At 39.0% G+C, this 27,650-nt stretch overlaps 4 protein-coding genes across 5 annotated transcripts in view; 2 read left to right on the top strand and 2 right to left on the bottom strand.

The window, feature by feature from the left end:
* The window catches only part of znf710b (zinc finger protein 710b), a 28,205-nt gene extending 23,576 nt beyond the window's left edge, over positions 1-4,629 (top strand). For both annotated transcript variants that reach the window (XM_026172266.1, XM_026172261.1), the window contains exons 3-5: positions 822-1,013; positions 1,342-1,513; positions 2,822-4,629. In XM_026172266.1, coding sequence (XP_026028051.1) covers positions 822-1,013; positions 1,342-1,513; positions 2,822-3,003 — 546 coding nt within the window. In that variant the 3' untranslated portion in view covers positions 3,004-4,629. The remainder of the gene's footprint in view (positions 1-821; positions 1,014-1,341; positions 1,514-2,821) is intronic.
* Positions 4,630-6,027: 1,398 nt separating this feature from the next.
* LOC113024974 (isocitrate dehydrogenase [NADP], mitochondrial-like) lies at positions 6,028-10,021 on the bottom strand. The gene is made up of 11 exons (XM_026172275.1): positions 9,678-10,021; positions 8,830-8,921; positions 8,531-8,696; positions 8,228-8,388; positions 7,989-8,132; positions 7,723-7,859; positions 7,258-7,409; positions 7,010-7,122; positions 6,810-6,907; positions 6,621-6,713; positions 6,028-6,511 (listed from the first exon to the last, which is right to left on the bottom strand). The coding sequence occupies exons 1-11, from the start codon at positions 9,796-9,798 to the stop codon at positions 6,427-6,429; spliced, it is 1,362 nt and encodes a 453-aa protein (XP_026028060.1). The 5' UTR covers positions 9,799-10,021; the 3' UTR covers positions 6,028-6,426.
* Positions 10,022-11,286: 1,265 nt separating this feature from the next.
* On the bottom strand, positions 11,287-14,303 carry tmed3 (transmembrane p24 trafficking protein 3). Its single transcript, XM_026172294.1, has 3 exons — positions 14,055-14,303; positions 13,427-13,672; positions 11,287-12,540 (listed from the first exon to the last, which is right to left on the bottom strand). Exons 1-3 carry the CDS (start codon positions 14,202-14,204, stop codon positions 12,307-12,309), a joined length of 630 nt encoding a protein of 209 aa, XP_026028079.1. The 5' UTR covers positions 14,205-14,303; the 3' UTR covers positions 11,287-12,306.
* Positions 14,304-15,500: 1,197 nt separating this feature from the next.
* On the top strand, positions 15,501-20,410 carry LOC113024979 (retinol dehydrogenase 13). The gene is made up of 7 exons (XM_026172281.1): positions 15,501-15,752; positions 16,043-16,183; positions 17,451-17,642; positions 19,146-19,307; positions 19,383-19,499; positions 19,668-19,872; positions 20,072-20,410. Exons 1-7 carry the CDS (start codon positions 15,677-15,679, stop codon positions 20,166-20,168), a joined length of 990 nt encoding a protein of 329 aa, XP_026028066.1. The 5' UTR covers positions 15,501-15,676; the 3' UTR covers positions 20,169-20,410.
* The last annotated feature ends 7,240 nt before the right edge of the window (positions 20,411-27,650 follow it).

Here is a 27,650-nt window from a genome sequence, read left to right as displayed (position 1 = left end):
TTTGGTACACCTAAAATGGCTGCCATAGATTTTGATACGGTTGGAGGAATGAGCAATAACTTGCAGGCAGGATTAAAATATTGCCCTGACATTGTATGCAGGATGGTGACTCTTTGGCCACCCTGTTTTACATGCATGTTATACTCTTGCTGTTGTTTTTGTAGGTAAAGTTGTATAATTTAGTTGTTGTTTCAGACAGATACTCTTGGATCTGTATCAGTGAGAGCCGATGTCTTTACTTAGGTCATCTTAAGCACACAGCTCTGTCTGTGAGCACCAAAGCCCCGCCCACCTGCTCTGTGACCCTTCTGTTTACAAGGGCCAGCAAATCGGAAGAAGCGGCTTGTTTCAGACGCTGGCTGTCAGCACCAAAGTCCAGCGTGAGATAAATTTAAATAGTTTTGTATTACGACACATACAAAGCTATTTTATTATAGTCCAAGAATAACATTATTAAGCTGGAATAGCATAGGAGCATAATAGGTTCTCTCTCAGCCACATTAACCTGATATTAAAAGTGTTAAAAAAAATATGCTGACTGCTCAGTAATTTTTCTTTCCTTTGGTAAAAAATGTAAGGAAATTTAGTCACAATGCAGATTTAAAGATAGCCTGGAATGTGAAACTCACACTGAATCTGAAAATATGTGTCTGCGTGCTCAGGTTTGGGTGTGTTATGACTTGGAAAAGCAGTGAGCTTTTAGACCCCACACATTCAAATTAATCAGTATATCTGCCAACGTCTCACACTCTTGGAAGCAAACAGAACAGCTATTGCTGTATTTGACTGATGGACCTTTGTCTTCTCTTTGCACTCTGCAGGGGATGAAAGGCCACAAGTGTGACGTGTGTTCCCGAGAGTTCACCCTGTCTGCCAACCTGAAGAGGCATATGCTCATCCACAACAGCGTCAGGCCCTTCCAGTGTCACGTTTGCTTCAAGAGCTTCATCCAGAAACAGACCCTCAAGACCCACATGATCGTCCACCTGCCTGTGAAGCCATTCAAATGCAAGGTGCGTATTTTAACTCCAGACTGATAGCAGAGTGTGCAGGGCTGTTTAATTAACTGGCGTGAAATTAGTTGTGATGATGCATTTTTAGTTTCTATCGATTTAATTTAACGTAATAGGATTATGAGGGAGAAGAAAGTGCTCCTAGAAAGCATCTCATAAGCGTCTTATAACCTGATATCAGTACGTTTTCTAAAATTAAATGAGAAGAAAATCCCAGACACGAGAGGCCACTATCGCCAGGCAGGATGCTTTTATCACATCTGGTATAAGTTTTTTCTCTGTTTATATCAGTGCACCTAAATTATTTTTTTTGTATACTTTTTACCAGGTTTGTGGCAAGTCTTTCAACCGAATGTATAACCTTCTGGGTCACATGCATCTCCATGCTGGCAGTAAGCCCTTCAAGTGTCCTTACTGCACCAGTAAGTTCAACCTGAAAGGAAACCTCAGCAGGCACATGAAGGTCAAACACGGCATGGATGTCTCACCAGAAGGACAAGGTTAGGCTCACTTTTTTTTAACATTAATATCAACCTTACTTTCTATCATATGCATTTACTGTGAAAGGGATGGATCCTTATATTAAAAATGGCCAAACTTTCATATGTCATAGAACAACAAAAATGTTGCACCTTTTTTACAGTTATTTTTGCGCTAATATTGGATAATAATTTACAGATAAGCACATTAGCCAGGTGTTTTATACTGTTTCAAAAGTAGATGTTTGCAGAAGGTTCAGTTAATGACATCAGTGCATGTACAAGTAATCCCATATGAGCCAAAGCTCAGGCTTCGCACAGCTCCCAGTGCTGTTCCAAACAGTCTTTTTTCCTACTCTTGAATCTGTGTCAGTGAGAGCAGATATCCCTAAAATGGTCATCTCAGGCACACAGCTGTGGCACCTCCTGTTCAGACGTTCTGTTTGCATCAGGCCACAAGTCAGAGGAAAGTTGCCTAAAAGCAAGAAGATCTGAAACGGCTTGTTTCAAATGCGGGGGACACCAAAGCCCAGTATAAGATAAATGAGGATTATTTTAAACTATGAATGCAAAGAAGAAGTAGAAATATGGAGCTGAAAGTGAGCTTTTTCTATCCATCTGCCCAACCACCTATTAATCTTCCATTTATACAAAGTCAGCTCATGGTGGCAGCAGGTTAAGCAGGCATTTTAAATGTCCTCCCTAGCAACACTTTCCAGTTCCTCTTGGCGGGTCCTGAGTCGTTCCCGAGCCAAATGAGGTATATCATTTCTCCACTGAGTTCTGGGTCTACCCTGGGATCTCTTCCCAGTTGGGTGAGACCAAGCAACCTCCAGTGGCTTATTTAATACTTCCTCCACAGTCTGCCTCTAAGGTTAGGGAAGCTCGTTTTAGCCGCATGTATTTGCAACTTTATTTGGTCATCAGCCAGATCATGACCATAGGAGAGGGTTAGAACATGGACCGATCGGTTCAGCCTAAATAGTTAACTTTTGGCCCAACTCTCTGTTCACCATAACAGCCGGGAACATTCCTGCATTACTGGTGTCACCATACCAATCCCGTGCTCAAACTCACACTATGCCCATTTTGTTTTTCTTCTTTTTGCTGTAGACATGTATTATTTGACTAATTTCTGCTTGTTTTGAGTCTAAGACATAAGATTAATTCACTGATGCAATACGTTTGCAAGGTTGAGATCATTACATTGTCCAGGATTAGCTCAGAAGTGCTAAAAACCTCACTTTTCTAATAGATGGGAGTTGGCTGGATGAGCGTCATGCCATGTTGCCAGGCCAATGTCAGTCAATGCCTTTTTGTATTTTCCAGAAGTTCTTCCAGAAATGGACAGCCAGGGGGAATATGAAGGACAGAACTTCACCTTTACAGCACCGGACAGTATGGACAATGGTGGCTCCCAAAACCTCACTAAACTCACTACAGCAAACATGGAGGACATGGAGGAGTATTACAATTTTGGAAAGGATACAAGCAGCTACACTACACCTTGAGTGGCGATGGACCAGAAAACTTTTTTCCTTTTTTTGTTTCTGAAGGCAGAAGGAAATTACAGAATTGTTGTTGAGACTTTGGGAGACTCTGGGAAAAGGGGTTTTCATTTAGTTTTGGCCTCCTTCCAGAAGCGCCAGACTTGGCGGACTATGATGGGAGGCCAGGGAGGAGGAGGAGTGCTTCAAAGGAGACGTTTCAACTCTGTTGCTTATAACCGAGACACTGAAACAGTTGACACGGTGTGAAGCTCTTCTTTTGGGATAACTACGCTTACCGGCTCAGACTCTCACTGGTGGACAGTGAAATCTGTATGTTGTGTGTATGTATCAGTTATTTGAAGAGGAAAAAAAAGAAAAAAGTTGCAGTTGCAGAGCCATTGGTTACATTTAATGTGATAGAAATTTGTTTGCCATTTTTGTCATTCACAACCAATGTATACCCTCATATTTTTGACTGAAAGTGCCAGATAGACATTTTGCAACTAAGCTTCCACAGTGTCAGCTATTTACTCACTGTATATCGAAGTTTTGATACATAGTCACAACATATTCATAGGTTTGAATGCTCTTAGTTAACAACTCCTAATTGTAGTTGCCCGTTCCTGCCTATTCCTCATTTGAAAGTTCAGACAGGTCTATCTTTAAGTGCATTTGTACTTTTTGCACATGACATTGTAGCCTTTTTTGTTTTCTTTTAAAAAAAAAAAAAATCTTAGTAGGGCACCGACTACCAAAGTTGCTACTGTCTCATGTCGGCTACAACCAGAAAACAAAACTGCCGGCATGTAAAGCCCTCTCACTGTACAAATGATTCTGCAACATGCAGTGTGTTTACCCATCTTTTTTTGTTTCACATGGTTTAGCTTTGCATTAATAATCTATCCCGTGTAGTGAATATACTGCTCTAGGTTTTGAATTACCGAGTGAACAGAACAAAAAGCACTTTTTCATCAAAACCTGTCATTTTTTCTGTGAAGGCGGTCTTCAGTAAGAGTGAATTCATTTGCCTCAAGGAAGAAGAGCTGGGGATGGAAGATAAAATCTTCCGACCCCTTATAAAGGCAATATTATTAAACATAGTTATGCTTTTTCAATCTTGTTTTGTTTTTTCTAAACTGCTGTTTACCTAAAATGGATATTTCATGGTTGTCAGTTCAAATACGAGTTGCAGAATGAGCAGTTTGAGCAGAGAATCAGCAGTTTGGGTTTTTATTTGTTGTTTGTAGTTTCAGCACTCTTAAATCCAGGGCTGGGTCCACTTTACTTTTAATTCAATTTATTCAGAAATATTTTCCCCATCATGGGGAAAGTAGCATGAAAAACAAGAGATGACACAAACCGAACCTGTGAATTTAAAAGATGAAAATAAATTATTTGGAAGTCGTGCTTGCTTAGATTTTGAAATGATTGAATTAAAAGTGGACTGACACTGGTCCTGCCACTCAGAAATTCTGTTTAGGGGAAGATGGATAACTCCCCCTGTCCTGCCATGCAGGTCAGCCTTGATATGCACACTAAGCCAGAGGAATGGTCTACTAGTTCTTTTTTTGAGATGAGAAATATTAAACTGAGACCTCATGGAAATTGACCATGAATTATTTAATAAAGGTTCTCTAGTTTAAGTGATGAAGACTGGTGTTTTAATCCATCACTATCTGGGGGATAATCCTTATGATCTTTTAGAGATACACCCACTTTGTGTACGACCTCAAATTTGACATTGTTTTATCATTATATCTCCAACATTTAGTTGGATTGCCACGAAAGTTGGTACGCGATACATTTTGGGTCAATATTACTGTGATTTGTTGCTGAAGAACAAGCACATTTGAATATTGATGGAGCATTTTAATTTTCTTGGTCTGCTGCATGGATGCTTTTGGCTTGGGACCAGAGAGCACATTTTGGGTTAAACCTGAGGTCTTTAACTCCCAGTAGAGCTTATGGACTGGTCAGCTGCTTCATGGGTGCTTTAAACTTCCATAAGAGCAAGATTGATCAATTTTGCTCAGAGATATAGCTCTTTTATTGCTGACGATGAAGTTAAGTTTTGGTTTTTTGTTTTTTTTAAGACTTTCAATGGGAAGTTTTAAAGAGAAGTGAGATTAATCTAAATGTCAATAATCAAGAATTGTGTTCATTTTCTTTCTTTCTGCCTTGTAACAATTGGGGTAGAAAGAGCAAGAATCTACCATATTTTCTGAATAGTGTTTAGATCTGTTAATGTCTGACAACACTTTAAATACCAAAAATATTTTTGAATATGTCTGAATGCTCATGTTTCTTTAAATTTAGCAGTTTTAGATGAACAACCAGGCCTGGGATAAATCATTTCCTTCCTTAGGGATACATATAGATTCTTATACAGGATGAAAAGAGCAATGGTGAACACAAAGGAGGACAACCATGGCTGGGAGGTTAATTCAGGTAATGTGATTGGCGGTCTACCTGACATGAAATTGGACATGGAATTTTCCACTGCAGCAAACCTCAATTATTCTGTATTACAAACAGGAACAAACGCTAAACGCAGTCTGCAGGTGCACTTTAGCCAAGGATCAGTTTAAGATTGGAACAGTGAACCAGTTAACCCAGTTTTCTTTTCCTTAAAGAAATATTCATAATAAGCAGCAACATAATGCATAGACGTTACAGCAACCGACTGGATGACTGTGACCATGTCGACATCTGCTGGTCATACACCGTGGCTGCCAGCACAGCTAAAAGCTTTGCCAAAACTCCCATCAGGCTTGGCCCCCTGCTGGTACAACACTACTCGGCATTATGCACTGCGGGGTGCATATGATGGCTACAAAATGAGCATACAGCACCGCATGAATGCACTGCTGGACAGGAGCTCATGAGCAAGTGCATGAAATTAAAATGTGCAATAGAAATGCATGTGGTGGCTTTTCCTCAAATGATTCTGTACAGTCTGTGCTGAGAAGTGTTTTTTTTCTGTCCCAGGATAAAAGCACCGGCCTGACAAATGAACATGAAAAAGGCAACTCCGCACACACGAAGTGTAATTAAATGACAATTTCTTTTTATAGTCATGCTGATTAAGTACAATGTGACGTTAACATAATGATATCCAAATTTTGCTATTCCCTGAAGGTATGCTCTAATTTAATGAGAAAGCCTGAAACATCTTTAAACTGTCCATAATAAATGAATATTACCATTAATAATTAATTATAAAATTTACTAATTTGTACAAATGTGGCAATAGGAAAAGGCAAACAAAACAAATATACAAATTTTAAATAAAGGCATGTATTGCGGAGCAGCTTCAAAACTGGATACAAAGATTCATACAAACAAGAGGGTAAAATGTTATTTTATACAAATCTAGAAACAGTTTTTGCCTGGGTTTTTTTTGCTACATTAACAAAAATCTTCATATTGTATTCTAAATGTTATTCAGTTGCCGAGAGCTTTATCGAGGTTGGTCTTTATGGCATCAAGGAAGTCTGTCGTGTTGACATAGTGTTCATTTAGCTTGCAGCTACAATGGAGAGGGTAGAGAGTGATTAGTTGACATAAAGTGTGTATTTATGTCTAAATATTAGAAAAAAATTCTACAATATGAATTATAAATGAAAATGTGATCTCACTTGGCCAAGCCATGGATGCAACCTGCAAGATCCTTGGTCATTATACCATTTTCCACCGTATCCACGCAGACTTTTTCCAAAGTTTGGCAGAACCTGGAATTTGTAGTGCAATAGCAGTTAAAATGATATAAAACTGTATAAATATATAATATATGTCAAATGAGTAGATGACACTAATAAGATATGTACTTTATCAAATCAGGATTCTCATCCAGTTTGCCTCTGTGCTCCAGCCCTCTGGTCCAAGCAAATATGCTTGCGATGGGGTTGGTACTGGTTGGTTTTCCCTGTAGAGCAATGTTAGCATTGGTCATTTAACTCCCTGTAACCCATAACCTAACATATAGTCAAAGCTCTGAGTCTTTTCAGATTGATTCAGTGGCCCTTACTATCTGGTGTTCACGGTAGTGCCTGGTGACAGTGCCATGTGCGGCCTCAGCCTCGATGGTTTTACCGTCGGGACACACAAGCACTGATGTCATGAGACCCAGAGAACCAAAGCCTGGTACAAACAGAAACATGGAATTAGAAGGAAATCACATCAGCATGAAATCACGAAAACATGAACATCACGTCCAAATAATGCAACATTGGGAGCTCTGCAAACATACTCATTATCTAACCGTAGTCTACTTACCCTGAGCCAGAATGTCTGACTGCACATCTCCATCATAATTCTTGCAAGCCCAAACAAATCCTCCAGAGGACTTCAGGACCTGGGCCACCATGTCGTCAATGAGACGGTGCTCATACCAGATCTTCAGCTTGTCAAACTGCGGCTTGTAGTTTCTAAAGGAAAACAAAGAAATTCAGTGGCTTTGTAGATGTTAAACAACCAATAATAAAACATTTTGATGGCTCAGTGAATAATGTTTTCCTCTAGCATCAGAAACAGCACCAGGTCTAATACTCTACTGCTGTGTGTCTTACCCCAGCTGGTTACCCCAGCGACATGTACTGCACATTTCAGCTTATGGCCATGATGAATCTGATGAATGGCACAAGCTGAAACATGGGGGTTTCAATGAAATTAAGAACCTCCAAAGCAGGTGTAGCTTTCTCAGATACCTCTGCTCTGCTCTCTTTTTAATGTACATCTTACTTCTCAAAGATGTCCTGGAAGATGTCTTTAAAGCGGCCATCGTAGGCCTTGAGGATCGTGTTCTTGGTGCTCATGTATAGGGGCCACTTCTTCTGGATGGCATACTGGAAGCAGCTGTGAGCAAATCCACTGATGGACTGAGCAAAGAAAACATAGCACTTGCTTGATCAATAGCATCATAGAACATTAAATTAAAAACAAGGAGAGTACCCCAAAGTATCTTATCTTTCTCATGTAACCAAACCTATAAAGAAAGTTACTATTACCTCATCCGTGTTGTACATCCCCATCCCACAACCTCCTGCTGGGAAGTCATACACCTCCCACTCCTGCTTTGTGCTTCCATCAGCTGGGGTAAAAACAATCTTAAACTTGCCAGGCTGGTTAATGACAAAGTCTGTGGCCCTGTACTGTAAGACAGTCAGACACTGGTATGTGAGTCTGCACTGCTTTAAGTCTGGACAGAAAGAGAAGATGCACATTTGTCTTGTTGTTTTTTGTTTACCTGATCTCCAAAAGCATGCCTGCCAATTGTTATGGGTTGTGTCCATCCAGGAACAAGACGGGGAATGTTTTTGCAAAGGATTGGCTCACGGAAAACTGTGCCGCCTAAGATGTTCCTGATGGTCCCGTTGGGACTCTTCCACATCTTCTTTAGTTTAAACTCTGAGGAGAAAATATAATAAACACATATAATAAGCACAAGAAGGTATTAATTTGTGTAAATATAATAGAATTAAAATGCACTCAAATGCCTCTAATTCTAATGAATCTGTACAAAGTTAAAACAAGTCTGAGTCTAACTTACCCTCAACTCTGGCCTCATCAGGGGTGATGGTGGCACATTTGACAGCCACGTTGTATTTCATAGTCGCCAGAGCAGAATCTATGGTGACCTGGTCATTCGTCTGGTCTCTGTAGGGCAGACCCAGGTCGAAATACTTCAGCTCAACATCCACATTGGGCAGGATGAGCTGTGCAAGATGTCAATGTGTAAATTGCCTGAGGATAATTTGGCACAGAAACCACAAAAATGCATACATGCAGAGTTACGAGGAAACATTTTGATTCCTTGACACGTCAAGTGTCACCTAGTGTTTGATTTACCTTCTCTTTAATGAACTCCCATATGATGCGAGTCATCTCATCACCATCCATTTCCACGACTGGCTGGTCCACTTTGATACGTTTTGTTGCATCTAAAAAAAAAAAAAAAAAGTTACATTACTGTTGTATTAAAGCCGTAAGAGTCTGAAAATGACAGGGGAAACGAAAGGTTAAGTTTGCACACTTGTGTAAATAAAAGGTCAAATTGTTTTCGATGTTAGGAGTTTATTCACAGCTTTGTATTATACTTCTTAATTGACTCCAAGTCTTCCAATTCGTGTCACTTTCGGGGAGCCAGCCATTGAGCTCTGAATATCTCTGAGCCGACTAGGCTTACTTTTATCATCTGAGACACCTGCATATCATTTTTACATTCCTGGCAGCTGGGTTTCACTGAGGCAGTGACCTTCGGATTATAAGAGTGCTCCGATATCATTTATTACCTGTCAAGCCCTTTTTGTACCTGACAACATGTGGACTAAAGTAGCAAAGCAGGCTGGCACCAAACTTACTTACATACATTATTTCTCCTTTTTATTCTTTTCACGTTAGAATACAAACTCTTTAGATTTTATTCAGCATGACCACACTGGCTTTTCTTTATGTTATTACCTTATTTATTTGTCATTTTGTAAAAATGAAACCCCTCTGAATCACTTTTTGTGTAATCTTACAATGTATGACTCACCCATGGATACTTGCCAAACAGCAACAACGACTCACCTGTTTCTATCATTTCCAGTCACTCGCTATAACTTATGACTCTGCCACACTGTGCATCTAATGTAACCACATTAATGTTATGAGCAGTTCATTCTGAGTCATTGTGTTGTCGACGGTAAACTTACAGTTTCTCTGTTGCAGTCTGTGATGGCAGACGGCGGCCGGTGAGACCACTGCGGGGTTTTGCGACAGCGCAGCGGCGGCACTCCTCGACACCGTAGTCAGAGCTTTAAGGTATCCCGCCATGTATACTAGTGGTTACTTAGGGTCAGCAACTGGTCCACTGGGACTATAGCTTCTTCCTAATGAATGGACGTAAGGCCTGTAGAACCCGCTAAACTGATGACGCTGGACGTCGGCGCTAATAACTTCCACCCACGTCAGCTTGGAGAAAGACCGCTTCGCCCCGATTGGCCAGTGGAGCCGGCACAGGTTCAAGTTCACTTCAACTCTTCTTCCTATTTCCTCATTTGAAACACAGTAGTAGAATGCAGTATACACGCTCCATGTGTATGTAATGTGGGGGTTTTCCACATTAAAAGCCCCAACGTAATCCGCATAAACAGCTAATGTACAGTGTAAACATCTGTCTTCTAATTTCTTTGAATGCAGAACTTCTTTAAAGAATAATAATGACAAAGAACTTAGAAAAAATAGAAGAAAAAAAACAAAACATAGTAAATATAAAAAGATAAATAATATAAATTTGTTCCAGGTTAAAAATTCATCTGCTAGATACTAAGAAGTGGTTTCTCTGTGTTTTAGATTTATTCACTATCAAACTACTGTTGATGTCTCTGTGAAGGTTCTCAGTCATCCAGGTCATCGTAGTCTAAGGAGCTTGGAAAGAAAAGCGTCTGTGATTAGGTAGAGGATCATTAGGGGGTCCATTGTCCCTCTTGGGGGGATACTCCCACAGGGCTTAACTCTGGGACTCTCCAGCATGTGACCTTAGAACTGAAGAAGCTTCTCTGATGAGAGGTGAAACGTCTTCAAACAACTTAAAGAAGTCCAGACACTGTTCTTTTCCAAGCTCCTTAGACTACTGTTGATACCACAAATGCTCCTAAATTTTAAAGTAATCACTAACAAACTTTAAAAAAAAAAACCCCAGGGAGATCAAGTGTCTCTGTAATGCCTCTGGCAACTTTTTACTGAGTTTGAATCCACTTCAAACTACAATCAAACTACTTGGATTCACTGCAAATAATTGTCCTCAGTGATCACCTTTATTACATGCTTAAACACTTCTTTCCTGATGTTACTGCCCCCCAACATCGGCTGCCCAATAAAAAGAGTATGAGGGCTCACTGACTGATTTGATAAGTTTGAAAAATTATGTAAATCATATGTTATGTCTTCTGACTTATTTTCGCAGTAACTTCCACAGGAATCCCCTGTGTGCCAAAGAGCACACAGGGGATTTGACATTATAGCCAAACACCCTACAGAGACACCTTGTGTTGGGTTTTCCTTTAATTTGCCACATTTCTATATAGCATTATGCACAGTGAAAGTCAAATGTTCAAGTCAAGCTGCAATAAGCGAAATACATTTTTAATGTGGCAGGACATTAGGATTAGAGTTTCCAATGGAGCTTCTTGAAAACATGGAGACCTAAAGTATTAAAGACTGTTAGAATAGCTTTAAGTACAATCTATAGTTTCCTTAATCTCTAAATTTTTAAAATTAAATAACATCGCGTATCATTGGATTTGAAAAAATATCACAACACTCGGTGCCAAACTTTAATTTGACAATGTCTAAAAACTTTCTGGCATGATTACTCTCATAATTGGCTGAAAGTAACCCTCTTTCAGGTTAATGAAGATGTTTCACCTCTCATCTGAAAATGCTCTGGTCAGAACTGAAGAAGCCTCTAAGATGAGACGTGAGAAACAAGAACCCAAAAAAGACATCCAGTTACCTTCGACTCAAGTGCTTGAGACTATCATGACCTGGATGACTGAGAACCTACACAGCCGTATTTAAAAAAATAATAATAATAATTTGTCTTCAAATCGAATTGAAATGTCAAAGAAACTATTTGTGCAAAAAATGATATCTGGTTGATACTTGGTGACTTTCCAGTGAAGAAAATGTAAAACATATAAATGAGAATCCAAAACAACAAACAAACAAAAAAACAGTAGTTGCGTGTATATGTATAAGGTTATATGTATTTAAATTAAAACAGTAAACTTCAACTTGGTTGGCATGAGGAAAAAACAAATGCCTAAGCCACTCCGTATGAAACAGACAAGACATGAGAGAAACGGAGCTCTCATAGCTCATAATGATTTTGCACACATAAATTAAGGTAACAATACATATAACAGATGTTATACAACAAATAAAACTCAAATTTAAACACAATTCCTCTTTGGTTTTTATGTGTGATACTACTACAGATGACAGAAATCCACAAAGCTGCTTTTATAAGTGAAACTAGGCTACTTAATAGGCAGATCAAAATAAACATGCCATCTCGTCCACCTCTATAAAAATAAAGTCTCTAAAGGCTGAAAGATGTCAACTGCATTTTAAACACAGACGTGAGTGGGGTTTCTTTTCAGTAGAAAGTTGTTGAATGAAAACAACTTGTGTAAAACCTGAATTCAAGTTTTGCCCGACAGGAATGTGAAAACTCCTTGATCTATCCATTTACCATTGGCTTTGATGAAAATACTAACAATATGTGTTCACATTAGCAAGCTTCCACTTGAGTTTCTTATGGCACACTGAGACCTTGGTTTAAGTGGTAGCTGCCACAGAGCCTTTCTTGTCAGAGAAGAAGCTCTTAAGCATCATGACTTGACCGATGCCGATGACAAACAACAGGACGGTTTCTCCGATGGACCAGTAGGTGACGCGCTCCAGCAGGTGCTCTGCTTTTGTGCGATCCTGCGCCTCTCTCAGCCTGTACCATGTCTGCGAGTCAGCCACCACCTTCAGGATCTCATGAATGGCGACGCAAGACGACTCCAACTGATAACAGAAAGATTAATGGAAATTCATCAATATGTACAGTAGAAGGTGGATCGCACAGATCAGAGTCACATAAACTCACTATACATTTGACCCTAGAGGTCTCAGTACTTGAATTAAAGAGTAGTAACACTATGCTATCCTATAGTCTGATATGAAATGCACAGTCACAACTCTTAACAATAAACACTCAACCTCTTTATTTATTTTATATATAATTTTATATTTATTTTACTTTATTATATTTAAGATATCTGTTATGTCATACTATATTCTACTGACCTACATACCATTCTACTTATTTAGGTTATTTTTGATACATTTCTTGAGATTAACAACAAATGCTGGTTTTAAGTTGCATCAAAGGAATTTCCAAACTCTTTTGAGAAATAAAGTATGGCTTATCAGATGTTACACTCTGTGTTTTGAGAAGCAGCAATGCTGTCAAACTGTTGACATTTCCTCTTTTGGGTGATCTGTGTAATTCCAGGAACGGAGAGTGCATTTAAATACAATATTTCCTTGTGAGCTTAATGTGAATAACTCTTGCACCACCTTGTGGACATTATATAAACACCTTTAAAGCAGCAAAAATACTATACCAATTTTAGATTACTTGTTATCACCTTACTAAGCATAACTGATATGTCTGTACTCATTTTTCATGTCAAAATACATCCTGTTTTTTCTGATTCAAATCATGATACAAACGTCTGTGATATGACATTGCAGTTCTGTCTTCTCAAGGCATGCTTGTCTAATTGAAGGCAGCAATGTTTAAACAGTGATAAGGTAATAAATTAGCTATCAAGTAATCCAGCATGTTCTTAAAAACAAACAAACAAACTGCACCTGACACACTGAAAGCACCGTGTTCATTACTGACCTGAGTCAGAGCTGTGGTTCTTTTCATGCTGTCCAGAATGGGTTCCTCATTCCCGTGGCGGAAGTCCAGATACACTACTTTGTGTGTAAAAGTGGAGAATTCATTGCTGAAGCAAACCTTGTAGACTCCCTTCATAGTTGTGGTGTGAGAGAAGCTGTCATACTGCTTCTTCTTCTCATTATACAAGGCATTGTCATGAGGATCTGTGACGAAGCAGTCCACATCATAGTTGCCCCCTGAAATAACCTAAGAGAAAATAAAACATATATAGAAGGAAAGAAAGTTGCAACGTTGCGTCGCTGTTAAATATATTGAAGTTATTGGATGTGGCTGTGTGTGTGTGTGCCAGCTGTTCCTCTGGGAATTATTGGGCTTCTCTTTAAAAGTCTTTATCTTGAAACGGAAAATAATCTGAGATAACATATGTTTTCAATTGATTGAAAAAAAAAACGGAGCCAAATTTAAGTAAATCAAAATATGCATTCTGCACTATTTTACGATTAATAGACAATTATAAATTTGTTCTTGATTTCTGGAAGCCGGAGAAAAAAACTTCAGCCTAAAAATTAGTCTGACAGCATCTGCTAAGTGCACACACTGACGTGATGGAGCTCTCAGAGGAACTTACTTGAAAGTCTATGTCAAACTTCACGTCTTTCTCCAGCTCCTCGTAGAAACACTGCTTGTCATTGTCAGGCAGTTCAAATGTGATCTCAGTCCCAGACACCACACATGCACCACACAACAGCAGCAAACAGGTGAGTGACAAATACAACATCGCGACAACAAAGAGAAGGTGCAGGCAGACAGACTATTCTTCACTATTCAACAATGATGTTAACAGTTTGTAGTTCTGACGTGGCGCGAGCATGAAGAACTTCCGGGACACTGTTGTTTAGTTTTTTTATTTGAAAAAAAAAAAAATCCAACTTCTTCCAAACGTAATATAAAGACAGACAAGACCCAATTTAAGCTTTTAACGCAATTTAAAATATTTTAACACAAGTTTAGACCCACAAAGCGAAGAAATACGCTTAACCAGCTGTACAGAGATTTTAACCAATAACAGAGCATTACAACAGGTTTCCCCCTTTCAAAATAAGGGCACGGGATTAACAAAAGAAGCTGGAAACGAACAGACAAACGAATTTTAATAAATAAGGGAAGTCAAGTGAATTTTGAGTTCCAAAGTAGATTAATTTGCATGCAAAATTATTACTATATATTATTACTTGCACCAGTAAAGGTTTTTAGTAAAATTATATTTTCATGGCACAAATGTACTTAATCAGTAGTTAAATCATTCACTAATGTTCAAAGGTTCTAAGATGACTACCAGTTTAATTTCATCTGTTTCTACTAATGACAGTGTTACGTCAAATTATTAATTAAAATTGTATAAATCTGTTTTACATGGTGTTTTAATTTGAAAATCCCTGTGAGAGATGTCTGACGAGGCAAGCAGTATTTCTATACCTTATGCTATAGTGGGAGTATCCTGAGCACATAATAGTACTATTACTACCATTACAAACAAACAAACAAAAATAAATCATAACAAAGTAATACACAACCAAGGTTCTACTTTGCAATGCATATTTAAAAATGTATTTTACCTGACATTTAGAGCATGCCTGCACAAGCTGAATGGCTGCTTTAATAAGTAAACTCTTTAGTACATGAGTCAGCAAGCTGCCGCATTACGCCCTATTGTCTCTTGATGGGTGTGTTTTGCGTGGCATTCTATTACACAAGCACGCTGCACAGAACTCCTATGGTCTGATCTTTGATATATATTACCAGATACATTTCCCCACAATGCCAAAACAAATATTCACTGTACTTGAAAGCTTAAACAAACCCCAAACCAAAACCAAATAACACACAACCAACAAAAACAAACAAACAAACAAAAAAAAAACAAGTATGCCGTACATGACAGCAAGGAAATACACATATTTAAACCAATGACTGTTTTCTACAGTCATTGATTTAAATCATTGATTTAAACCAATGATTGATTTAAACGGAAGCTTATTCTGAAAAATCTCCTTTAAGTTCCACCACGCCCTCCACTTCCGGCTAGTTTATCGTTACAAATACGAAACGGGAAAACACGTATTTGTCGTTTTCGCCGTTGTTTGTGGTAGCTGACGTAAAGTTCCTTCCACAAAAACAGATCGTTAACTGCAAGTCTGCAGCAATATTAAAATTTCAGCTTCTTATATAAGTTCCAGAATTGCTTAAACAATGCAAAACTACGCAGAGGCTGTTAAGGACTTCACCGAGAGACATGCAACTTGCCTCACGGTTGTCTTTGTTGCAGGTAAGCCTAATTCTTTATTAAATGCATACTGTTTAAGCTTTGTTAACTTGCACATTTAGTAGGATTTCTGATACGGTAATGAAAGGAGATCAGGTAAGCACTTTGTTCTGTCATGACAGATTATTGCTGTTGCTCGTAGGTGTGAAATTGTAGAAATATATATAACAGTATGTAGCTGCTTGATTTAGCTTAGAATAAACATAAGAGTAAAAGGTAGTAAAAGGTCGAATGGAAAGTCTTCGGAACATTCTCTTACACCCTGTTCATAGCATAAATATCTTTTTTGTCAGGGGTAGGCGTGCTGGCCTTCCGCAGATGGATGGCAGGAGGAGTGTGTCGGAGCAAGGCCAGGCTGGAAGGGAAAACGGTCCTCATCACTGGAGCCAACACTGGTATTGGGAAAGAGACAGCCCTGGACATGGCCCAGAGAGGTAAGACCCTCCATGTTTGTTTGTTAAAGAAAAGTACAGAAAAACAAAAACATATGCAAAGGCTGTGTCTCATGTCCTGTACATGGGTGTAGGTCAGGGGTGTCAAATCCTCAGGGCCAGAATTGGTTTGACTTCTTTGGTGAAGGATGGCATAAATTTTAACCTTAACTCTAAACTGCATCATCATAGGTTTTACAGCCTATGATGTCATGCTACACTAGAACAATGAATTAATTTATATACAGTTATATGACAGAAAAGTTCATATTTTTCAAAGTCTGCTCTAGAATTTTTATTTTTTTTAAGAGTGGGTCCACAGTAAGAAAACAAAGAAAACAGACAATTTTCTGTTATTTAACAAAAACCTTCTGCACAATGAGCTACCAGAAGTTTTTCTGTATTTTCGCAACTTATTTCAGTTTAAGCTGGATTTCTATTGTGTAGAAAAAAGACACACTGTTATAATTGCGCTACTTTTTCTCATATTAAAATAGCACCAGGATTAAATATGCAGATAAACATCTGTACAGTGTCAGACAGAGGAGATTCACTGGTCTAAACCACTTAAGTGGAATGTATGTGGCCCGTGGTGTAAAATGAGTTTGAAATCCTTGGTTTTTATATCAGCCGTCTGGAACCATGAATTCTGCTTTCCGGCCATCAATCTGTCCCTGAAGCTCAAGGTCACTTGGGTTATACAGCAGAGCAGTGATGCAGAACACATCAGAAAGTCTACTTCTGAATGGCTTCAAAAAATAAAGTAATAAAAAGATAAGGTTTTAGAGTGCCCTAGTCAAAATCCAGACTTAAATATGATTAATATAGTTTGACATTACCTTAAACACGCCATTCATAAACGAAAACGCTCCATATAAAATAAGAGTTTGCCCTTATATTTGGATATTGACTCCTAAGAGTTACTTAACTTAAAATTAATAGAAGGGTTTTGCTGACATTTTTATTTTATTTTATTTTTTACATTTTTTAAATTAAATGAAGCACTGCCAAAAATGATTTAATTAAATCTCTATATAGTTGCGTAAAAAGAAACCATATCTACAGTCCTGTTTTGGACATTTGGTACTTAATGAAGAATATTATATAATAACCATTCAGTAACAACCAAGAAATGATAGAATATTAAATAAGTATCAATGACAGTAGGTAAAAATAAATCTGTAACCTCAACTAGTACTTTGGTTGCACATCCTCTGGTGTTTACATGTAAATATGAGTTGCTTTTGTATGTTTTTTCTTTTTCTCCAAGGGGCCAGAGTGATCCTGGCCTGCAGGGACATGACTAAAGCCCGTATTGCAGCAGATGAGATCCGTCAGAAGAGTGGGAATGGCAATGTGGTGGTAAAGAAGCTTGATCTGGCCTCACTACAGTCTGTCAGAGACTTAGCCAAAGATGTGGAAAAGAATGAGGAGCGCTTAGACATCCTCATTAACAATGCAGGTATTGCAGCAGTTCTACCTGGTTTTTTTAATGTCTCTGTAAAGCACTTTAAATCACCTTGCTGTTGAAATGTGCTACATAAATAAACTTGCCTTGCCTTACCTTAGTCCAGACCTTCCCAAAGTGTGGGGCCCGCCCCCTAGGGGGCGCGCAGAGCCATGGCAGGGGGGGCGTGGTATGAAAAGGAAAAAAATAAAATGCTTGGTCACTGCTATCATGGGGCGCCCACAGAAAAGCAAAGCAGGAGATGAAGCATAGCTGAATATGTTTCTAAACCAACTTCATTCTAAGCCAAAGGCTAGAAAATCTGGTGAAGCGTATCTGCCCTTTGGTTTCACCTGCACAAGTGTCGAGGTAGGTCTCCCCTGCAGAACTGGTTTTCCCTTCGTCGGGAGCAGCGCTGGGCTCTTCAAATCACGGACAAACAGTATCCCACATTCTTGATTTTTAGTTCACAAACACTTGTTGTAATGACTAACTACTCCTGACATTTTGTAGACGTTAGCTCTTTATACAGTAAAGTTACAGTGAGATACAAATAATATCAGGCTGATCCTGCCACGATTTGTCCCCCCGGTTCAAATCACGGACAAACAGTATCCTACAGCTGTTTATGTTTTTAAACCTATTTTGCACAGAGAGGCATTTTTTGAAAAATGTATTGATAGCAATGTTGAACATTATTACACAGGAAAAAAACAACTACAGTAAAATAATCACACCGCGACTCCTCTGTCTTTTATAAATGGAGGGACAGTAACTGCGTGTAAACCTGCAGATAGTCAGATTAACAGAAACAGTATTTTGTCTCTATCTGCCATTCTGGAATTCATCTCATGTAAACAATAACATGGCGCACAGCGTGACGTGAAAAAGGCACATACCTTTGACGTTGCGTGACGAACTCTGTATTCCTCGTCCACACGTAAACGCAAAAAAAGGTTTTTAAAAAATCTCAGCTTTCGGTGATTTGAAACGCCGTTTACGTGTGGACGAAACAGCTGCGTTTTCAAAAACACCCGTGTAGGTGCGGACGTAGCGTAAAAGAGTTAGTAGTTTATTTCATTACTACCTGTCATTTATTGCAGATTACTTGTATTTGCTTAATTGTTTACTAAATGTTTGAGGTGTGAAATAAACCGCAATGGAGCAAAATATGGGTGTGTGTGGTTGGAGGATGTGTTGGTAACATTTTTCATGTAAAACAAAGGGGGGCCCAGCAAAAAAAGTTTGGGAACCACTGCCTTAGTCAGTTAGTAGAAGTTAAATGTTGTCATCATTTTTATATTGTTAAGCACTTTGTGCAGCATCGGCTGTTTGAAATGTGCTATATAAATAAATTTGACCTTGATCTTTATGGGATCCTCATACAGATTTTTAGGAGGGTAGAATAAGTTATTTGGGGTTGAATGATACTGACAGACACTGAGAAATTAGTTATTTGTATGTTTTTATTTTTTATAATTTTCTTGTTTTGTTTTGTTTTTTCAATTTTTTTTTCAGGTATTATGATGTGTCCTAAGTGGAAGACTGAAGACGGCTTTGAAATGCAATTTGGCGTCAACCACCTGGGACATTTTCTTCTCACCAACTGTCTCCTTGACCTGCTGAAGAAGTCAGCACCAAGTCGCATTGTGATCGTCTCCAGCCTGGCGCATGAGAGAGGTAAAATCTTGGTGCTAAAGTCAAACAACCAAAGATTTTTCTTTGTCACACCTGTTTAAAATAAATTTCTTGCAGGTCAGATACACTTTGATGACATTAACGTTGATAAAGACTACACCCCCCAGAAGAGCTACCGACAAAGCAAGCTGGCCAACGTTCTCTTTGGCAAAGAACTGGCTACAAGACTGAACGGTAGTGTGACAGGAGTTCAGACACATGTATAATATACAGTATGTTACAAATAACCATTTTACCTCTTGTTTTCTATCTTTGTATCTTGAGTTAATGAGCATTGTTACCATGATTTTTACACTAGTGCGGTGTTTGACGCACGCCTGTTTCTGATGGACCTCTCATTAGGCAGCGGTGTAACCGTCTACAGTCTTCATCCGGGGGTCATCCGCACAGAGTTAGGCCGCCATCTATTTAATTCATTTCCTATGTGGAAGATAATGCTAGCAAAGGTCTTCATGAAGTTGGTCAAAAATCCCTGGGAAGGAGCCCAGACCACCATCTACTGTGCTGTGGACGAGAGCCTGGCAAACTCCAGTGGCCTCTACTACAGGCAAGTACATCTGACTGGAGAAAAATGATGTTCTCACAGTAGAAAAAGAAATGCTCTTATCCTACCAATTAATTATTCTAATATTAACAGAGGCTGAGATAAACAACAATAGAGTAAAAGGTTTTTAATACAAGCAGTTTGCAACCACACTGTATGACACTCTTCATGATTTATCTCTTTTCTTCATTCCACCGTACAGCGACTGTGCTCCCAAAAAGCCAGCACCACAGGCCCTGAATGATGCTGCAGCCAAGAAGCTGTGGGACCTCAGTGCTTCCATGGTTGGTCTGTCTTAAGCACAGCAGCCTGCCATCCCTTTATCAGCCCTGCTGTTTTTTGGCATTTCAGCGACCCTGTTTATATGGGCAAATAAAGTGCTAATCTTTACAGCCTTGCACATCACAATACACAATTTGATGTGCAATAAGATTTCTTTCCTGCTCAAATTTTATAGAGTTTGCAGAACCAGATTTTGCACTATTTACTCTACTCAGTATGCACTTATTAAAATCATTGGTGTTGCTTAGTCTTTATTTTATATATACTCTGTATACTTTGCATACTTTATCATTTACACAGGTACCCCAGTGTGTACCTGTGCATTACAGCTATATCATTATGAGAACAAGGCGATAATTACTTTTTATTCTGCCATTTGGGCTTATTTTGACAGCATGTTCTCATATATAACATTTGCTTTTATTCATGGCATTTAACAATTACTGACACATTGTAAAAGGATTTTGTTTATTTTTTTTGGTGTGGTTGATTTTCTATTGGGTAAACAAGAAAACCGAGAGGTAGAATGTGTTGAAGCAGGGCTGAACCAAAGGAAGTGACCTTAAGCGCTAGCAGCCGTGGGAAGATTGTTTTACTTGACAGGAGAGAGTTGTCTACCAGGTGTAGAGAGAGAGAGTAGATGCCTGAGGGGCAGAGAGCTAGTTGGATACACCCAGTACTGTAAGTCCAAAACACTCGTCAACTCACTGAGAGCCCTCCTGTGTGTGTCTGTGTGTGTGTGTGTGTGTGTGTGTGTGTGTGTGTGTGTGTGTGTGTGTGTGTGTGTGTGCGTGCGTGTGCGTGCGTGCATTTACAAGAAAATTGTGATGTTGTGTACTTTTTGTTCTCTAAGTTGAGAGTTAACTTAAAGACTGAAGGTAACATAAATAAGTGTAAAGCAAGAAACCACCAGCTGTTAAAATCTTTTGGCAATAAATCTGGCGACAAGTGTCAACACGTGCAATGACTCAACACTTTCAATGCATTTATACATTTTCTTTTTTATTTATGGGAAGTTATGGCTGTAAAGTATCTGCAATATTTGAAGCTTGTAGGTCATACAAACCAAAAATTGCGCAGCCATTTATCAGCACATTTGGCAATGATGAAAACAGCGAATAAGACCCCATTCTGATATAAATGACTCTCTCGTTCATAGATTTTAAGAGTTAAAAGACGAGGAAAAGAAGCGGAAAATTCTCGGGTGTTTGGAGGGATCTGTCATTTGATACGAACAATTCAAACTGCTTTTTAAAAGTAAAAGTCACAAGATTTAGTGACGTGAATGTAATTCCTTTGACCATCCTGAATATTTGAGTTTGCAAACTGTAAGACATCGCATACGTTTTTTTTCTGTATCAACGCCTTTAAACCCACACTTCTTTCTCCTATAGTTCTTATGCAGTATGATCCTTATGTCAGGCCCACTCAGCTGTAATTAAAGTGTAAAAATGTTTGTGGGTGTGAAAGTCATGTCAGTACGCTGGCACGCATCACATTCAAGTTACTCACCTAGTTTTTTTTTGTTTTGTTTTTTTTTCACATTCAGCAGTTATGTCATTTTCCATGTACAGTCAATGGATTATGCTAGTCATGCTGTGTCATGTCAGGCTGAGACCCTGTTGCTTTCTAAACTTTGTGTCGTGGAAACCAAGCTTTCAGTATTGTAACTCAACTGTTCTTGTGTTAAGTCTTACAGCAGAGCCCCAAACACGCAAGTCTTTTTTTTTTAATAAGTCACTCTAGACAGATCACAAATTTGCAAGGTTACATAAGTGTCATTGTAGATAGTTATACATTCGCACAAACCCCATTCCTTGTTTTAAAGCCACATTTTAAAACGTGAAACTCTATCCATTCTAACGACTCCCAACATGTTTAAAATGCAAACATAAATCAGAAAGCACAGAAACTAGCATTCAGCATGTTTCACCAGTAATAAACTCAATGACTGAATTACCCCACAGGCTCTGTGGCTCAGATGTTACCTCTTCAGTATCTGTAGGTAATGTCATGCACATGCCCTTATCAGTTCTCCGTCCAACGGATACAGAATCTATAGCTGGGCTGGAAAAGTGATAAGGAGATGTGAGTGACCACAGTACCAGAAAAGCATCTGTTTAATCTGTTAAACTATGACGAAGTACCTATTTCTTAGGACAAAATGACTCCAAAGAGTGTTGAAAGTTTGTGTAGTTTTCAAGTTGCATAAACCTGGCATCCATTTCCTCGAAATCCCGACCCTGAAGGTGGTGTTCTTGAGATTTGGAGCAGAAGATTTCTGATGTTTCACTCCCATTGTTGAGCCGTGGAGGAAGTCGGTCTGCCGAGGAAAAGAAGTCCCTCTCTGTCTTTCTTTACTTTGTCTGCCGGCTTCTCAGATCCTCACTCAGCAAAGGACTTGTTAAGTCTTAACCAGTCAAAGTGGGGTCCTGTAGCAGTGGCCTTTCACTGTTTGACTGCTGACAAACTTTAAAGGACACACCCCACTGATGAGTTTTATTTCACCGCAGCCCCGCCTGGCTTGGAGGATTTCTAGTCTGCCATTGGTTCGTTTTCAGAACTTACCATACCTGCCCCCTGGCTCCTGAGGACAGAAGCCAAATAGTTCTTCCAATTGTCAATCATGGTCGATATCAGCCAGTGGGATGAGAGAGACCAAACTTGGTGGGTGTGTTTCCCACAGGTGTGGCTGAGAAACACATTCCAATATGTACATACCTGTCAGCTCCTCTGGTATTCAGCTGCTCCTAGAAAGTGAGACCTCTGTTGACCACTGGCTCTCCCCTTTCCTCCTCCTGGGGCCCATGCAGAGGTAGAAGGAAATAGCTCTCATTTCAGTTGCACACATAAGCAATTTTATATCCATGCAGTTTGTCTACTCAATTCTTTCTGTAAGTGTGCGCCACTTCCTTTAATATGATGGGATCCCATACGAGATGCCAATAGGAAAAAAAATTGCTTGGCTTATGCCTTGAAGGCTTTTTTCAGTATAAACACATGTGAGAAATATTTCAAAAGTGGTTTTTCAGTGGAGAAACAATATGGCATATCATGGTATATCAAGGCAGCTTTAGGTTCCTATGAACCAGACTATCCTGACATTTTTTATTATTATTAGTCCTTTATTTATCCAGGTAAAAAATTGAGATTAAAAATCTCATTTTCAAGAGAGACCTGGCATCATGGCAACAAAAGTCAAAATACACATACCACATAAGTATATAACATTTAAAACAAATACAATATCACATAACATGTGTAAAATATACAATAACCACCTTGATATGTGGTGTCAGCTAGCACACAGGTGTAGGTGCTGGCATGCACTATCCCTCCCCCAGCAAAGAACATCCTTTTGCTTCCTCTGGAGATCATAAAGGCTTGCTGAGAGTGTTTTTGGAGTGGAGATTTTTTGTTGTTTGCCCTTCTGGTATGCAGGTTCCCCTTGTTCCATAATCAAGCTCTCTCTCCTGCACCTCCTTTGAGAAAGGAGAAATGAAGGGACACAGAGTTTTTCTTCCTCTATGAGACCACAGAGGTAAACCATGTGGGCCTGAGGCAGGTGCAGGATTGCAGGTTTATAGCATTTGAGGGCCTAAAGCAGAGCAGCCTATGCCGCGACTACCTTTGGACGAGTCTGTGCATGCGTTGAGCTAAATCAGAGCAGTTATCGTGGCTACGGTTTACTGTCGCCAGTCATTATGCTTAAAGAGAACCTGCAGATTTCTCATCATTGCACTGTTTGCTGTTTTTACTAAAATCCTTTAACCCAGGAGCAACCCTGCTACCCACTTTGATGAAGATGATTCAATACATGGAAATATTAAAATCTCACAAAAAAGAGTTATAGTGATATTATCAATATATTCCCCCCAAAATTCTCATCTTTCTTTGAGTTATAAGGGAATTCTGTTTGCGCCATGTGCCAGCTGACTTCACGGGTTCTCAAGTTCACAGACACGATTCATACATACTGAAGTATGCTAATACAGTTATTTTAAAAAAACTACTCCACAGGTTAAACCAGTGTCCCTGATGCCAATTGCCATAAAAGCTGAAACCACCAACAGCTTAAATGAGCAAAAATATAATAAATATTAACAATAATAATAATGCCCAGTTTTTGTGTTTTTTCTGGGGTGTATTCCATAACTTACTTGCAGTGTAGGGGTTAGACCACAGCCGGCTTTAAAAAAGATGAAACTATGCCTCATGTACTGCAGAGATTTTGGCACTGAAATGCTAGTGGAATGATGTGGAACTACAATGCTGTGAAATGTGATTTTAATGGAGGTGTTCAGTTGTCTCTCAAGGGTAGAAAATGCTGCTAACATGAACACATTTGTTGCATAACACAATGTAGTTGAGTATTTGAATTTTAGGCTCTGGTTCAGGGCTGGACTGCATTATGTAGTAAGGCTTTATTTTAATTCTTTGTATTTATTTAATCCCTATCCTTTCTTTGGAGTCCTGAAAACCCAGTGGCTTGGAAATAAACGCTCAAAACGATTCTTTAATCAACATGACACTTTGTGATTTTTCCCAATTTCTAAGATTCGTTCACAAGCGTGACTTCAAAGTGATAAAACATTTCTAATGGTTAAATACAACTGATGTTTTTTTTAATATGCACTTTACTCGTAATGGGCGTTGACAGTTGTCTTTACACAGCACCACCCTCCAAAATCCCAAATAAGCCAACTGGAATTTCTATTTTTGGAGTTTTATTGCAGATTCTTTATCAAAAATCTAACAGGACCTCTCTGGTGTTGAATTGACCTAAAACACATTTATGGGAAAGGTTAATATACTCTTTCAGTGGCTTTCAGTGATTCTTTGTTATTACAAAATGCTTTTTGTACTTTGCAACTTTGTCCCAAAGGTATAAAATTAGAGAATCACAACTGTGTCAACTTAGTCTGTGTTAATTGACCATGTGCATTTTGTGCCCACATGACCCTGTAGTACTGAAATTGCATTGTTAGCATGACATTCATGCTTATATTTGTGGGACTAGACAAAAAGGGCATATCAGGATCAGGGGTGTCTGTAAGAATTCCAGGGTCCAGGCTAGAGGGAGGATTTTCAGAGGGTTGTGAGGGGTTGTTGGGCCCGGAGGCTGTGTCCTGTCACAGGGGATAACAGCATTGTTGAGTGAGCACATAGACAGCAGGGCGGGTGCTGAGTCAGCTGTCTGCCTGATTTAGCATACGCTGTGCTGCTCTGGATGTTTCAACGTACGATTCCCACCGGCTTCTCGAGTCAGGAGATACAACCCCCACAAATCTCCTCAAAAATCAAATATTGTTTAACATATTATACAAAGGACATCAGTTTAAATAAAAAAGAAATATAAAACCAAGCAACCTAAAATATTCTAAAGTTAAAACGACTGGTAAAGTCAACTTTATCTGTAGTATTTTGAAATCAATTGCATGTTCTGAACACATTTTATCTGTAAAAAATGTTTGAGGTGTCATAAAGGTTTAGTAAATGTAAAACTGCTTTAAAATGTGTCACTAAAAGGGGGAAAAATACTGGAAAAGCATCTTTTGACTTTACTTAGTAGTATAGTATTCTTCCCCTCAGTGTTATGCAGCTGTTTTCTGCCTGATTTCACATCCTGCTTTTGATATTTTGTGATGTCTTAGCATACCATCAGGGGAGGAAGAGCTGTAGCCATCTCTGCCTGCATTGTTATCGATTATTTAGTTGACTTGCTCTTGCCAGTGTGAAAGTCTGGTGCTAAGCAAACAGGCATCAACCTCTCTTTATTCAGTTCCGGGATGTTGTGGGAACATCTGAAAACCAGAGCCACTCATGTGTACCAGAGGAGATCTGCTAAAACATCTTCTGTCCCTCACTGGGATTAGTGGGCACAGATTCCTGGCCCCTCTGCTCCGAGGTTCCCGCCAGTGCGCTTATCGCTGTACTCTTATGCTTGCAGAAGTGTATCATTAAAATCAGAGTAAAATATGTAAATAATGAACATGTTTAGATGAAATTCATGATAGTAGGGCCAAGATAGATATCTAAATCTGATGCCCGTCTTTCTAAAAATACACTAATCTAATGTAAGTCTCTCGGGTCACTACAACAGTGCTTGTTTGACAACACTATTATAAATTACATAGACAGAAGGTGAAACCTCCTCACTCACTCATATTTTGGAAGTGTTATTTTATGACCTTACACTAACACCAATGATTTGAGTATTAAAAAATTGTTAATTTGGAAAAATGGCTACCAAAAACAAACTCATGCACTGTAAACATTTAAATTAATATCTAGCCACACAAGATCATTTCCTTTGGTTTCAGAACTCTGCATCAGCCATGAAATGTCGTCCATGTATCACACGCAATCTTAGCCCTGGCCAGGCAGTGAGGAGAAGTACCCCATGGTGTGTGAAATCACGCCCTGGATGGACTCCGGTCACTGCAGAAGGTTTTCCACCAGATTGAAACAAACAAACAACCAGATTATTTATCCTGAAATTCTAATCCCTGTGTAACTGTTGCTGTTGAGTTTAGATCAAAGGGCTTAAATGAGTTATTCTGATGAGCTCTTTTGTACAACCTCTTTATGAAGGAGTAGGCCTGTTTTGTTTTTGGGTTTTTTTCACAGCAAGAAAGGCACAGGTGCGTTTTATTAACCGGTAATGGCCAAATTCCATTTCGCTGGTTTTGTCTTTTGTACCCTTGTATCGAGTTATTGTTAATCAGCCATTGTTGGCAGGTCTGGGGGACTTCCTGCATTATTCTGTTATTAATCAAAATACCCATAACACTTTATTTAAAAATCCTGAACAAATGTTTATTTTATTCCAATTTTGAACAATACACACCACATATATGGTTAAAATAACAAAATTACCTCTGTTGAGACTCTAACCAAGATATGGCTGGAGAAAACCATGTTTAGTTTGAAGAAAAATAAATGAAGTGTGGTTTCTGATCACTGTTGATATTCACTTGTTTAAAATTTACAATTTATGTTAACAATTCAGAGCCATTTAACAAATGCCCTATTTGTGCAAAATTGATGTCCTCACGTAATGGCCCTGGTTGCATCATATTGGCAGCGATGTGGGGTGGTTCATTTCCACGCACAAGATGGCCAATCAGTTTCACCGTTTTTTGACATCAGTTGATGTCCACATTTCTCCAGTTACTGACTGGTGACTTATGTCCTTGTTTTGGAATGACCAGTGGTCCTCCTCCTCTTCATCATCTTCCAAATCTTTAATCTCAGAGAATATTTTTGCCATTTTTATAAGCAGCCACACGAGCAAAGCTATAAATTTGTTGTATCCCACCTACAATTTGCTGGTTGGATAGAGTGTGAGAACCTATAGAGGCTTTCTAAAAGACAGAGGGTAGAACATGTACGGGGGGAGGTTACAGTGTGAAGATGTGCTATTATACTTGCTCTCAGAAAACGAGACAAAGCATAGAGTCATATCTTAAGAAATCCTAATAAACATACAACAGTAC

Source organism: Astatotilapia calliptera, chromosome 1 (assembly GCF_900246225.1).
Source record: "Astatotilapia calliptera chromosome 1, fAstCal1.2, whole genome shotgun sequence".
NCBI lineage: Eukaryota > Metazoa > Chordata > Actinopteri > Cichliformes > Cichlidae > Astatotilapia > Astatotilapia calliptera.
Note: the sequence above shows the minus strand (reverse complement) of the source record. Positions and strands in the feature narration are given on the sequence as shown.